The sequence below is a fragment of the Columba livia genome, chromosome 1 (genome assembly GCF_036013475.1).
Source record: "Columba livia isolate bColLiv1 breed racing homer chromosome 1, bColLiv1.pat.W.v2, whole genome shotgun sequence".
In the NCBI taxonomy this organism is placed as follows: Eukaryota; Metazoa; Chordata; class Aves; order Columbiformes; family Columbidae; genus Columba; species Columba livia.
Window position 1 is genome coordinate 155487235 of NC_088602.1, and position 15410 is coordinate 155502644.

Here is a 15410-nt window from a genome sequence, read left to right on the forward strand (position 1 = left end):
TTAAAATAATTGCTGTTCAAGAAACTTCCCGATGACTTAACATGATAAAATACTTACTCAAAAATAGGAGACTCAGTTGCATCATTCAGAAGTCTTATGAGTTTTTAAACCTATTCTCTCCAGCATAAGAGAAATTTTTGATTAGAACTTATGTAACACTTAAATAGTTGGCACAAATTGTAATTTAGTTACTTTAGATGTATCAAGAGGCACAGCCTATTCCTTTCTCCCTTTACCTGCTGTCACATAGCAAAGAAAAGTGTAGTGTTGCTTGTAGATAACTAATAGGTAGAGAATATGCAGTATTTAAGTGTAATTTGACAGCATATGTGCTTTGCCTTATCCATGATTACTGGCACTGAATGGAAAACAGGTGTTCCAGTTTTTGCTAAATCTGAGTAGTGGTTTGACATTTTTTATTTTTATATGGTGCAAAGCACTATTTTTATTGTAACCATGTTTTCAAATAGGTAACAAAACACAGACAAACTGTAAATAAATAATAACAAAAACTAGAGTAAAGTTTTGAAAGGAATTATTTTATTGTACTACTGCCGGGGGGGGGGGGGGGTGGGGAATGGGGAAACAGATGCATAAAATAGTGTGTAATCGCCCAACAGCAAAATAAGGAGTGGAGAGCTGTGATAATAGTGCAGAAAGGTTCTTGATATAGGAGCTGCTGAATAGTGGCTGTGATGGTGAGTAGTAAGTGCTGCCTTAATGTAAGGCAGCTGGGTTTCCCCACAGGATTGGAATAACTGTCCCCATGGGGGACAAAGCGCTCAGCTGCGTGTGTGCTCTGTGGCACAGAGCTGAGCCATTAGTGGGAACCATCGTGCCAGCATTTAACCCAGTGCGATGGGAGATAACATATAGAAGGTAATTCTATAGCCAGAAGGGGGAAAAAAAAAGGCTTTATTTTCCTAGCATTGAAAGGCTGTCTGTCTTCTCACAAAAGCTTGACTGAAATTGTGATCAGCTTGCTTCAGCTGTTGCAGGAGTTCTTGGATAAATGGGCTGCTGTCAGTCCTCATAAATCGCTATGGAAAATCATATACGCTCTTCAGTTTTCTCCTGTCTTACATGGTTCTATGGACCAGCTGCAGGCTATTTAAAAGGGACTCTGTGCCACTGTTTAGAACTACAGAAGCTTAGTAATTTTTGCCTCACTTTTGAAGGGCTGCTTGTTTTTAGACTCACCAATTTCATGAGGTAGAAGTGGAAGGGAAGGAGCCAACGGCTTTTAAAATCAATGAAACAGTGGATGTCATGACAACCCAGTTCATCTGTCATGCTGCATATAGAAATTCCAAATAAATAAAATTCCTGTTTTCTTTACATTTATTAGGGTTGTATTAATAGCAGTTTTTTCAACAGATTTAAACCTTCTTTTTCTAAAGAACGTTGGAGGATTTTTTTTTTTAAATTCTTGGCCTTTTCTTGATCTTTTATTTTTTTGTGAAGGATTCATGGTTGACTACTGAATTTTCCTTGTTCCTAAGTACGACATACATGCAATATTACAGAAAAAGTAAATTTGATTGTTTTATCTTATTTTACTTTTTTTTTTTAATGGCAATGGAGACAATTATTGCCAGAGAGCCTGTTTTCCTTTGTCATAAATTATTTTATACTCTGAATATAAAATATTATTTCAGTTTGATTATAAATGCAAAGCTGGTCTTAGAATATGTCTGAGAGGGCCTTCAGAGAATTAACTGCTATTCTGTAGGGCTGGTATTTTTTTTATGATGAAATGTAACATGAAGCAGCATTTTAAAAAAGTGTTTGAATGCTGGCATCAACTGAGATTTTAAACAATCTTTATTTCACATATGAAGAGTTAATTAAAGAAATCCCACTGTTCCAGTGTTATCAAGCCAACTTAAATTAGCAAATGCACCAAGTACCTGACCAGACCTGGAATAAGTTTTAAAAATCAGAAATGCAGCACAGTATTAAAAAGAAATTAATCCTTGTGGATCTAAAATAGTTGACAACATAATGTAATAATTGCGACTTGTAAAGTGAAGGCAGAGACTCAAGTATCTGTGCCAATATGAAGCAATTAGATTAACACTTTAAAAGGCATGTGTTTAGATATTAATGTCAGATGTGTTCATTAAATCATGCAAACTTTCTATTTTGTAGGAAATGTGCTCTCAGTGGACAAAGTAAGTCATGCAAGCATAGAATCAAATTAGGAGATTCAAGCAGTTATTACTACATTTCTCCGTTCTGTCGTTACAGGGTAAGTGAATTTACTGTGATTTCATTTTGAGTAGTAGTTATGCAGTTATTTTTCTATAACATTATAGAGAATGATATTAACCACCTTTATTTTTATATGGATACAGATCACTTCTGTGTGTAACTTCTTTACATATATTCGATACATCCAGCAAGGGCTGTTGAAGCAGCAAGATGGTGAGTAGGAAATTGTGTTTGGCATATATAAATAGGCATTTACATAGCCCATGTGCCTGAAACTTGCTGTCTGTGCACAATGGCAGTGACCTGACATTACAGGAAAACTATCTGTAGTCATTCTTGTGATTATGAGAATTTGATGATATCCCACTCTTCATTGAAGTTTTTTTTAATTTTAACAAAAAATTAAAAAGCAGTGAATTTTAGTCTATTTAAAAGCCCCTTATGTTATTCAGTAAGTAATGTTATGAAAAATTCTGCAATGAGAGAAGTTACAGTTTTTCCACACAGTGTTCAAAAATAGTCTCTTTCGCAGAATATGGAGATGCTATAGCCCAAAAAAACCTTTTGGTTTCATCTGGACCATTTTTATTTCTTTCACTTGGTGTTTGGGTGTATCTTCTTATTTCATGCGTGGAGAATTCAGACAGCCTTTCTTGTCAGACTACCTTTCAGGAAGAACTGGCAAGGATGACAGTATTTTAGGTTAAAATGTAAGAAATAAACAGGAAACTGTACTGTAATCATTCATCTGAGTGCAGCTGAGGGATGAGGTGTTGGTCATTGCTGCAGCATGACAAAGTGTCTTGATTTAGGGCTCTGGTTATAAATATATCTGACAATGTAAGGCTTGATTACCCCCCACCCCAAAAAGGATATGTGGTTTTCACTGCCGTTGCTTCAGACTGTTGTGTTGTGTGTTGTTTTTTTCCCCATCAGAAATACCTGGTCACTTTGTTCCTGTCAAAATAGCATATCCTACAACTGCGTATTTAAACTTTATCTGCCTAGTAATTCAGAAGTTCAGGAATTTTCTTAACTGTGTTTTTCAGTTTCAGTATGTCCATATGAAAGAAGATGGTTATGAAAATACACACACTGTACACCTACTTACTTAATTCCTGGGGTGATAAATAGACCATTGCTTACAAAAAATAATGCTGTTAACTTCCCTTGTCAAAGGCAATTTTTTCTTGGAATTCACCAGAAATTCACCTGTTTCATGAACTAAATTATGTTTAATAAAACCTTCAAATGGTGGTGATTTTTACTGATGTACCAGCATTGCAGAAGATCTTGAAAATGTGTTATTTAAGTTTTAATTTGGTTCATAGTTAAAAGGCTTTTAATTTGATCAAAAGGACCTACATAGTTTCAACTAAAATTTGATTACTTTGCTATTGAAATAAAGAAATCAATATTTTTCCATCAAATAATGCAATATTTTCAGCATTACCAGAATTATTTATTCTTCACAAGAAGTTTTGGAAAAAACTTGAGTTTGGTGTTGCAGCTCAATGGTCACTTTACCATTAAAACATTGAATTTGCATTTGTAGCTTTATGTAAATATTTCAACAGTACTTTTAGAAGAATGTAGACACTCATGCTAATTATAACAAAATTACAGATTCTCTGATGAAACAATTCTTATCCAGCATGTTCTACATTTTTCTTCTTGCAGTCCTTTGATTTTACAGAAAATGAGTCAAGGGGTTGGGCAATTAAATTGGGAAACAGCAATAAATTGAAGCTGACAAAAAGTACTAATGTGTTCTTGTTCCCAAATTTAAAAAGAAATATCCTAAAATTTGGTGAATGTTTATAGGACCATCATTTAGAATTTTTAAAATAAATAACAACTTATGTCACAACCAAGCATAAATAGCCCTCACAGATTTTAATTCCGGTTTTACTAGATGTTTGTTACTTCTCAGTTTCCCCTAAACTGATGTACAGTGAGGCAGCCTGTGTACATCAGTTAAAATAAAATACGAATTCAGTATGTTTAGTGATATTTCTGTCTTGTCTGTTTTAGTGGATCAGATGTTCTGGGAAGTGATGCAGCTGAGAAGAGAGATGTCACTAGCAAAACTTGGCTTTTACAAGGAAGAGCTCTAAATCTTTTAGCTCTTGCGCATGCATGAACTTCATTGAATATACATAATTAAAATTGCTGAATCTTCTTTTGTCACTTGATATTTATTTCCACAAAGTGGGTCCAAGATCTTTCTCCTTCTGCAGATTGCACTAAGAAGTACTGTGATCGTTTTAAACTGACCTATGCTGTATATGCGTACATATAATATTTAGTTGAACAAATGTGGTAAGCACTTGCGGGTGTATTAGTGATTGTAATTTACATTTAAAAACAAAACTTCTGATTAAAGTGTTAGTCTGAAGCAGTGTCTGTTTTCTGTTCTTTGTGGTGCAGAGTGATGTGAACCTCCTTGGTAAGTCATTTAAACATGTAAAACTGACATGATTTTGTGAAGAGGGAATAAATGCCTGATAGTTTCTTCACTGTGGTGTTTAGATATATGCATGCATCTCTCTATGTGTGTACCAATACAGTGAACAGACAATTAGGAAAATGTAGAATTCTTTACAGTGCAGGTTTCCTATATTTTTCTGATTTAAAACAATATAAGAAGAGAAGCATATACAGTGAATTGTCAACAGCATAATAAATCTGGATATCTTCTCTCTAAAGTATGGTGCTTTTCAAAGACCAAGGAACAGTAAAATTTCCTTGTTCACTCTTTGGTTAGAAATCCGTCCTGAGCCCTCTTGGACTGCTAAAAACTTTCCCTTCCCCTCTTCCATTAGAATTTTTCCATTACTGTAAATGATTTCCCCCTTTCCCCCTTTGCTTTTTGGGGATTTGCAGTTTCCAATGTTTTATGCATCAGTTTCCCAAAGCTGTCCTGGAAACTGAAAAATATCTATTACTTGATTTCTTTAAGATGCTGATGATAATTTCCATCTAATGTTTGTTAGCATTTTCTTCACGCACACAATTTGTTACAAAGAGAAACCAAAAAAGGATTGTGGCGTCTTAAGGGAGATGCTTTTTGTCTTCAAGTGCTACTTTTGCACTTCAAGTTCAGGTGGTCCTTTTTCCCTGGCCATGGCCTGAGCTTAAAGCAGACAGTTGATGAGGTTACAAGGCACATAGTTGTGAGGATGTGGTAGAACCGTTGTGCAAAACCCCTTTTGGAAAAAGACTAGATCTTGATCATGACAGCTGTTTATCAATTACAGCTAAGCTTAAAGCATTGGCAGGTAAACTAACAAATTAGAAGTAAAAGCAAGTTTATATAGTTAGTTCTTTAACAAGAAGCATCGTGGGGGCTTGGTGGATACAGATTTATTTTGTTTGATGCAGAAGAAAAATAACATCACCACCTTACTGGAGCATTCTTCGTTTTTACAAAGGTAAATACAATGAGCAGTGAAATTTAATACCATACTTGTGTGTCTATGTGCCTGAAAACACTTTGCAAGTGTTGGCTTGGACCAGACATTTCAATGTTAAGATTAAAACAAACAGTTGTACCAAAATATTTTACTAGTAATGGAGTATGTCCAACCTGGGCTATTTCAGTACTGATGAAATATTTTTATCAATCTCCAGTCACTGGTTCTGACTGTAGAAACTTGGAAGAACTCTGTGTTCAATTGTTAAAAAGTTGTTTATTATTTCAATAATACTAAGGAAGTGTGGTTTTACTCACTCTTAAAGAACAAACTGTATTTGTTGGTATTACATTTTATGTTAGGCTCATAAATGCTTCCTAAATGATTGTTAATCCTTAGTTTACATGATGAAATCAAGCTGTTTCCAGGATTAGCTAACAGTAGTTTAATGATAGCTGATAGTTGCTGCTATTCTAACTTAATAATCCTTTATAAGCATTGCTCATTCAAGCAGAGGGAAGGGTCTGTTCCCTACGCAATAGTGTCAAGGCATAAATGGTATCTGAAGTTTTTCTTGTACTAGGGACTAGAAGGGTGTACCCAGTGTAGCTAAGTTACATCGACATGATATAAATACTGATCAGCTTGCTTCTGTATTTTTTTTTTCTTCCCCCAAACTCTTTTCTCTATTTCTAATAGAAGCTGCCTGTCATGAGAAGCCTGTGTCACTGTGAGTGTCTGGGGCTTGTAAACATTGCACAACAGTTATTTGTCTGGTGAATGTAACCACTTCAGAAAATGGCCTTATTCCAGACTGCTTGACTTCACTGAAGCTTTTGTTCATATCCAAATGCGTCTTACAGGTGCCTATGCAAAATCGCTGAACAGCAGCAATTTTCAGTGTACAAAGATCAATTTAAATAAAGTGAAATAGTGTTTGCTACCAGTCTTAAGACCTTTGTACAACGTGCAGATTTCACATATGTTTTTCATTGTTACCTTAGACAAACAGGTTAGTCTGGAATTTAGTTTTCTTAATAATGTACAAGTTCTGCTTCTACATAGTTAAACTGCTGGGAGGCATAATTTTTTTAGAGCAACCGGGTAGTCTGATGCTCAACTGCTTAAATGGGATGGTGCATATGGTGAAACCAGTGATAGCTTTGCTCTTGCGTATTTGATTACTTTTCTTTTCATCAGTATTATTAATTGGTAATTACGCCTGTGTGAAAGTACAGAGACAAGATAAGTAATTTTTATTGTCACATTTTTTGCGCATGCGTAATTATGATTAGTACCGGGACCAAAGGTCCTTAAACCAAGAACATTAGACGTACTGAACGGAAGAATGCCTGTTGCCTTCCTCTTGCCTCAAAAGCTTTGTCAGATTCTACTTTATATGTAGCGGAGTTTAAGTATAGACCTGGCTCTAGTTATGAAGGAATGAAACCAGCTGGGACGAAATCATTGGAACCTCCGACAGCGATGTGATGCGTCCCTTGGCACATTCGTAATCACCTGGGAGAGTGACGGTGTGTTTTCCCCAGCGGGACTCTTCAAGCAGCAGGAAAGCAAAGCACTTCTATTGGCTTTTCATGGATGTGGTGGGAGAAAATGAGGCCTTGCAGCAGTTCTTTGAAGGTGAGAGTCTGGTTTTAGGAGAGAGCCTTAACACTGCCAGCAAGGAAAACTGGGAAGTGGCTGAGGACTCCTTGCCATTTATCACTTACGAAATCATGGTGATTTTCATGATGTTAGAGAGTTCCCTCCCTGCTCCATTGTACCATGTCAGGTTGAAGAGGTTCTTCTGTCCATTAATAATCCTTCTTCCAAAATGGCCAGATTCTAATTGTGGGAATTGTGCCAGATCCTCAGGGTGCTTCTGAGAAGTTAAACTCAGTTTTTATTGTCTTTTGGCTGGAATCTGGCTTTCTGCCTTAGGTTCAAGCAGTTGTCATTAGCCTCCTGCCATTCTCTTGCCACAGAATTTACTTTCTAATAGATTCCATAATAAAACTGCATTTCTCAGGCCCTGCCATAATGTGATTGAAAATGGCTGTTCAAAGGCTTATGTATTTTCCTGTCCTCCAGTTTATACTTCTGTTTCTGTATATGTTTTCCTTCTATTACCTGTGCCAGGTACTCAAGTGATACTGATCTTAAAGTAACTTGGGAACCTACCTTTTCTGGTTTAGATAACACAGCAATTCTGTCCCCCACCCCCCGCATTTAATTTCCATTGTGTTGAATAAGTGAGGGGCGTTTTGTTTGTTTTTCCTCTGGCACTCTGGTCTCAGCAAGAGGTGGCAATTCCAACTTTGGAGTTTTAGTTTCAAACTAGGAAATTAATGATTGATCAGCATGGATTAAGAAAATGTATTTAAGCCAAGATATTCAAAACCACAGTCTAGTGCTGCTAGCCAGCAAATGTGGCATTGATAGATTTTAGCAAAATAATACCGTGTTTCTTACGTTCACTTTAAGTCATGGAGATCAAAAGCCAACCAACATACTTGGCTTTGCTTTCAGCAACATAGCACTTGGTTTTATTTAGTTATATGCACGATATAGCTGTTAAATACTCAAAATAGTATTGGATACGAATTACACAAAAAAAAAAAAGCCTCATCAGAAAAATTTTTAAGAACTGACTTGGAAAACAGGACTCTAGGGAGGATGGGCTGGGTTCCGTGGTTGGCTTTTGTGACAACAGTACTTTGATCATAGAAGGTATCTCAGATATTTTACCTGTATTAACTCTTTAGCTAGAAATATTATTTGTAATTCTAGAATTACTCAGTTAACTCTTTTTAGAAGGTAGTTTGGTAGAACATCTGTCTGGGCCAGTGTGAGGCGGAGAAGCCCTGCCAATTCCAATTAATTGCAGGAAAAATACAACATATTGGAAAGTTCTGTTCCTTCAGTAACATCGTGTAGTTGTGCTATGCAGCCTTAGAATACAACGAAGCTCTGCTAACGCTGTGCAGGGATGCTGTTGGATGGCTGAATTTCATTATCTGCATTAAGGCTACAAAGAGCTAATTGTTCTATCATTCAGTAGCTCCTGTCCTCTTGCTGTTAAACCATAGGTAAACATGGAAGGGGAGCAAACTCATTTAAAGTGGGCTTTGCATTATTTTCAAGCAGGGCTTAGCTTCGCTGAATGCAAGGCCAACTTTAACTGGTGGCCTCTCTCCAACTTAGCCAGTACAGCTTGTGGGTTGGCTTTAGAATGCCAGCTCGTGCGGCAAGAGCAGTAAACTCATTCTAACTTGTTGGCCTCTGAGATTTGTCATAGGAGCATTAGAACTTTATCTTTCAAGGCTACAAAAAAGCTGAATCCTGCAGTATCAAGTGGAGAATGCCTCCACTGAGGATGTCTCTCTGCTTCATCGGTGCTTCAGTTTTGGCTTCCAAATGCGTCAGCTGGCACCTGAGCATGTGTGTAGATCTGTTTTGTAAGATTATTTGAAACGCATGAGAAATAGGGTCCTTTTCACCCTGTTGCTTTAGTTCTTTACTGTGCATATTTGTTTTGACACTCAGTAGTAAGATAAACTCACATTTGCAATATTAAGAGGGTGTCTGAAAAAGAAGTTTTTTCAAGGGAAATGAGATAATGCTGCTTTTCCTGCCTATCACGACTTTCAATAAGTAATAGACCTCTTAGATTAGATATGTCTCTCACTGGGATTTGACCTTGGCTTTTTATCTTTCAAGGAAATGGCGTTTTTCTGGTGGTGTGGCTGTTGTGGGAAGTTCTTGTCTTTCCTGTCTTATTTCACTCCTCCCACAGTAAAGAATTCACCTTTGCACTTTTTTTCCCTCTATGATTTCTGTTGAGACTGATGTTTTAAATTTTAAACATTTGTAATTTTGCATCGATAAGTTCCAGTCTGTCAAGGGATGGTCAGAGCTCTTGATTAGCTCTTCTGCCTGTCTATGTACAGCCAAGCAAGCTGCTCTTTCTGATGTTATCAATGGGTTCAGGAATGAATGAAAGCTGGCCTAGTTACACTGTTAAATTCAGTTTTCTCTTTTTTTTTGTTGTTGTTGGAAGGTACATTGAGGTACCTGAAATGTGTGTGTTTGATCTCTGTGCTCTCTGTGATCTAAAGAGGTCTCTTAGTGTAATCACCTCTTCTTTGTATGTTCATGCCTCCTGCATGGGTAATACTGAGCATAGTTTGGGCTATTGGTAAATAAATTAAACCCCAGAACAAACATACCATTAAACACAAACCACTTAAAATGCAAAGGTTTACATACCATTTTAAGGATGAGAGATTGAAAAAGGAATAAAAGATGAAATGAGGAATGTAAAATTTTAAGTCTGTTTCTCCAGAAAATGTTACTTTGGGGAAAACCCAATCTTGACACAAGCTCACTTCTTACCAGCTGGAGTGTTGTAGGTGTCCCTGCTTCTTGTCCGTAGCTCTGCTGGCGCAGCAGTTTTTATTCATGACTCCAGGTCTGTTCCAGTCAAAATGAACCAGACTATCTTGAACAGTTTAAATAGTGATGGGTATTCAGAGTTCTTTAGCTTGAAAGAAGCTTATGAACTATCAGACCCCGAAGTAGGAGTTACCATTGCATAAGTCCATGAAGTTCAACTGGACTTTTCACTGAGCCTATATAGTGGAGCTCATAAAGTGTTGAGACCTCTTTGCCCGCAATGGTCAAGTATCTTCAGATGAAAACCCTTCCCTCAAGTTGCACGAGTTTGTAGCAAACATTAATTTGTCCTTTCAGCAAGTAGGTATTAAGAAGCACTGACCATGTTCTCAATGTCATTTTTACATCTCAAGGTGTTGTTTAAGGATTATTCCCTGTAGAGAATGGCTGACTTCTTAACACAGATTTTACTACAAATAGCTGGACTTGGCTGGGAACCTCCTAGCATCCTCTTTTAATGTCAGTAAATGATCAGTTTAGTATTGACTTTTAGACAGTACAAAAAGCTTGAGAGAATATTTTATTGCTTGTGGACTAAATTTATGTATGCAGAAAGAGCATCCTATTTGCCTGGTTATTTTGGTACTCCTCTGAAAAGTGATGGCTCTGGTTCCAGCCAAATTCACCACTGAGTGTGACTTTTTCTGAAACAGCTACTCTGTTATAATATAATCATAGAATGTCCTGAGTTGGAAGTCACCCACAAGGATCATAGAGTTCAACTCCTGTCCCTGCATAGGACAACCCCACAGTTCACACCATGTGTCTGAGGGTGTTATCCAGTCTCTTCTTGAACACTGTCAGGCTTGGGGCCGTGACACCTCCCTGGGGAGCCTGTTCCAGTGCTCCACCACCCTCTGGGTGAAGAACATTTTTCTAATGTCCAACCTAAACCTCTCCTGGCACATCTTCTGCCATTCCCTTGGGTTTTGTTGTTGGTCACTAAAGAGAAGAGTTTGGCACCTGCCCCTCCTCCTCCTCTTGTGAGGAAGCTGTAGCCGCCATGAGGTCTCCCCTCAGTCTCCCTTTCTCCGGACTGAACAAACCCAGTGACTTTAGCCACTCCTCATACGGCTTCCTCTCCAAACCCTTCACCAACTTTGCAGCCCTCTTCTGGACACTCTCCAGTAGCTTTATATCCTTCTTATCCTGTGTTGCCCAGAACTGCACCCAGTGCTCCAGGTGAGGCCGCACCAGTGCGGAGCAGAGCGGGATAATCACCTCCCTCGCTCGGCTGGCAATGCTGTGCTGGATGCACCCAGGACTCGGTTGACCCTCTTGGCTCACAGGGCACTGTTGGCTCATGTTCAACTTGACATCGACCAGAACCCCCAAATCCCTCTCCACGGAGCTGCTCTCCAGCATCTTGTGCCCTAGTCTGTATGTACAGCCAGGGTTGCCATAGCCCAGGTGCAAAATCCAGCACTTGCTCTTGTTGAACTTCATGTGGCTGGTGATTGCCCAGTTCTCCAATTTGTCCAGGTCCCTCTGCAGGGCCTCTCTGCTCTCGAGAGTGTCGACAGCTCCCGTAACTTTGTGTCATCAGCAAACTTGCTAAACAATCCCTCAAGTTCTGAGTCTAAGTCGTTTATGAAGACATTCAAGAGTGCTGGCCCTAAGATGGATCCATGTGGAACCCTGCTAGTGACTGGTTGTCAGCCCAACATAACCCCATTTACTAGAACACTTTGAGCCTGGCCCGTCAGCCAGTTGCTCACCCACTGCATTGTGTGTTTATCCAGCTGGACATCTTGTCCAGGAGGATACTGTGAGAGACAGTATCAAAGGCTTTACTGAAATCCAAAAAGACTACATCAACTGGCTTCCCTTGGTCAACCAGGTGGGTAACCTTGTTGTAGTATGAAATGTTGTTAAGCAGAAGCTTAGCAATAACATAGAACCAGAAACTCCTTCCAAAAGGTTCTCTGTCCACCATCCTTCACTATGTGTTTAGATACTAATCAAAATGAGGCAACTAGGCAACTGATTTAAATGCAGTGGGATGTAAGGCACTACATGGAAGTGCTGGGAGAATTAAGCAAGGCAGGTAATTTGGGGGTTGAGACTGTTGGCTACAGCAGTGTGGAGTATAAAGTGAAGCTCAGGAGCCAGATGACTATGGTTTTATGACTGGAGGAAAGGAGAGGATGTCTCCACAAGAGTAGATGAAGTAAGCAGCTGTCAGATTAGGAGCCTGGGGTTCAGACTAGGCCTTGCAGGCCTGGGGCTGGGAATAGGGACAGGCTAGGAGAGAACGAACAGGGAAGCAGAAGCCGGGGGTAGAACTGACAGCTTTTAGACTGCAGGTTGAAGGAGAGGTAACAAGAGAATATCAGGCTTAGGAAGAAATGGGGAAAAAACACAGTCATGTGCTGCCTATGACTGCAGTCTCTGTTCTGCAAACAACCATGTATGAAACCCCAGTCACTGTCTTGGCGTTTCATTTTCATCAGCACCTGAGAGTCCTCTGCGTAGTGACACTTGAGTTGAATGTGTCACCTGGTGCAGACTGTTCCCACAGTTGCCTGGGCACGTTGTGGTGTGGAGTGTGGACTGGGAGCAGAGATCCCTGAGTACAAGCTGATAAAAGCTGCTGACTCCACATAGTCTTGCAGTTCTTAGCCAGGCACGTGGTTCTGCCCAGGAAGCTGCGTGTTCTCAGGGACCTCTCACCAGGGCTTGTCCTGTGACATACACACAGGTTAAAAAATAACAAATAATAAACAATAAATTTGCATATGATCCAACAGTTCCTCCCCTGCTGAAACAGGTGTCAATTCAAGCGCATGGTGCCACAGACTAGGAAAGTACATTCAGAAAGGAAGAAAGTTATTGAAGTTAAGCTGGACACAGCGTCCAAATGTGCTGGTTCTTCTGTGCACCTGTATCACGAAGCTCTAATTACCTATCTTCTTCCTGGTGTGGTTCCTTCCTCTCTCAGCACAGAATTACTTCTTCCTTCTACTCTTATCCATTTAACTATGCAAAGTGAAGAAATTAGGAGGGGATGATACCTGTTGCTGTTGTCACCGCCTAGCAACAGAGACAGTTTCTGGAGTCTATTAAAGGTCCTATTCTTGTTGGATTGATAGCTGTCCTTCAAAAGACCTTGTTTCTGACCTTGGTCAAAATAAGGAATTTTTGCTTTTGTGCTACAGGAAAAACTCTTTGTATCTGACCTCTAGCCTCACGTTAATAACAAAATTATATCGTTCTGCATGAGGTCCAGGCAATTTGAACAGGAGGAACAGATGGGGAAAAGGAATAGAAAGTGATTGAATCATTTTCCTGTGAATTATAGCAAAAGGAGAACTGCTTCAGATTCAAGGGGGGGATATCTTAAATTCAGACATGAAGAAAGAAAAGATGAGAATACAACAAATTCAAGGAAGGCTGCTAAGGGAAGCCAGGCTCTCTTGTCCTCTCAAGCTGGTTTTGCAAAGTGCTTTGCTGCTACATAAAGATTTCCTGTGTTATAATTTTGCTGAGGCAAGTATGCTGCACTTATCGAATCTGCTCTTCTCTGGTGTGCGAAGGTTTGTGTACAACACCAGTATATTGGAGTGCAAGGATCTATCAGTAGCGCACCTGCAAGTTGCTATCTCAGTGAAAGGCAGGCAAAATTAGATCTGCAGCAGCAATAAGCAAACAATGTCTAGATTAATCTGTGACCACAGCAATTCAGGAGTTGTTTATTAGCAATGTGAATTTATGTATTAAGATGGACACATGAGGGAATTCCTGTGCGAGGTGGTCAAAGTGGATTTTTAGATGCTGCTTGCAGTTAAATAGTGTCTAAACACTGGAAGAAGAAGGAGCCATGTTGGACAAGAGACATTAGAAAAAAAAAAACAATAGAAAAAATATTATGATATGACTTCTTACCATGCATGTGTCTGCTGTTAGCAGAGTGGGAAAACAGTAAAAGCGCCAAAGGCAGTTACTGCTCTTGTGCCCAATGACAGTGATTCACCTTTCGTGTTCTACCCTGCTGCAGACCTGAGGGCAAAAGCTCGGGGCTGAGTCACGCAGTTTGAGATTTGTAGGCTTGTCCATTTTATCTTGCGTGGCAGTGGGCAGAGCCAGCGCTGGAGACAGCAGTAACTTGAATGTCCTTATCTTATTTGCTTTTTGACTGCCCGCACCCGTATTTATGGCAGGCTTGCTGGAGAGGTAGAGAGCCTACAAAGAAGTGCTGTTTGTTTGGTTTTGTTGGTTTTTTTTTTAGAGAGTTCCGGCTGACTTTCCTCAAAAGTTGTCATGAATTCTGGAGGATTTGAAATCATAAAATCTGTTTATAGCCTTCAGTTACCAAGCAACAAAGGACAAAGTACTGAACCTTTCTATTTATTAATACATTTAACATGTTAGTGGGCTGTTTGGTTTTTTTTTTTGAGAATGAAAGGAAGCCACCAGACATTTCTAAGGCTTTATTTTTGCTTTCTTTAGGCTCAGGATGGTGGATTTTTAAACTGAGTGTTTCAGAAACTCACTTGCAGTACGAACACATAAAGTGGATCTGTGTGTGACAATGTCTGAGCTTTGACCCAATCGCCTCTTTTGATCCCAACGTACCAGAGCACGAAGTTATCTTCAAACCCCCCGATTCCAGTTGCAGACTGGTCCCTTTCATACTCTTGCTGTGGTAACTCAGTGAAGCCCTAGTGCTGTGCATGAACTGGTGTTTGCCTGGTGCTGCTGTGTCTTCATCTGCCCCTGCACATCCTCTTTTACTCTGAATTATGCATCATCCGTTCTCCCAGAGTGACTAAAGCCAGAAGTGTGGTGCACCTGCTACACACAGACAGGATGGACTTGGGTTTTCCTTTGTGCAGGAGAGCAGGCAGTGCAACTCACTCTGAAGTACTGATCATTCCCTCTCAGTTAAACTCTCATAACTTCCATCATTTTAACATTTTTAATTTTAGGGAAAGATGTCCATGGAGCTTTGGAGAATCCCATGGTGGATACAAGTATGTTGGAAGAATTCATCAGTAGTGACCTAGAGTTTGGAACTTTGTAAGTATTATAGGAACACGTACCTCCTCTCCTCACCAACATCTCTTAAATTGTTTTCATTAGTACCATGATAAAATCTGAATGCAAGGATCAGACCTGAAATCTGAGTTTAAGAGGATTATGTCTCTCTTGATATAGTTACTTAGTTGCAGCTGTCTAAGAAGACTTGGAAAAATTAATTACAGGCAGTAATGGAAATAGGGCTGTCTTGTCCAACAGAATGAATGATAATGAAGTCTGGGGTAATTCACAGCTGTTATACTAATTGTGGCATTAAATGTAAAGCTGCTATTTTAACATTCCAGT

General features: G+C 39.3%; 2 protein-coding genes across 6 annotated transcripts in view; both read left to right on the top strand.

Annotated features, from left to right (window-relative positions):
• The window catches only part of RAB3IP (RAB3A interacting protein), a 36794-nt gene extending 32182 nt beyond the window's left edge, over nucleotides 1-4612 (top strand). For all 5 annotated transcript variants that reach the window (XM_005503230.4, XM_021288680.2, XM_065040262.1 and 2 more), the window contains 3 exons: nucleotides 2152-2251; nucleotides 2358-2427; nucleotides 4249-4612. In XM_005503230.4, the coding sequence (XP_005503287.2) occupies nucleotides 2152-2251; nucleotides 2358-2427; nucleotides 4249-4331 (253 nt within the window). In that variant the 3' untranslated portion in view covers nucleotides 4332-4612. The remainder of the gene's footprint in view (nucleotides 1-2151; nucleotides 2252-2357; nucleotides 2428-4248) is intronic.
• Nucleotides 4613-14976: 10364 nt separating this feature from the next.
• The window catches only part of MYRFL (myelin regulatory factor like), a gene marked incomplete at its 5' end in the record, with an annotated part of 38746 nt that continues 38312 nt past the window's right edge, over nucleotides 14977-15410 (top strand). Inside the window, one exon of the mRNA XM_013367229.3 lies at nucleotides 14977-15104. Coding sequence (XP_013222683.2) covers nucleotides 14977-15104 — 128 coding nt within the window. The remainder of the gene's footprint in view (nucleotides 15105-15410) is intronic.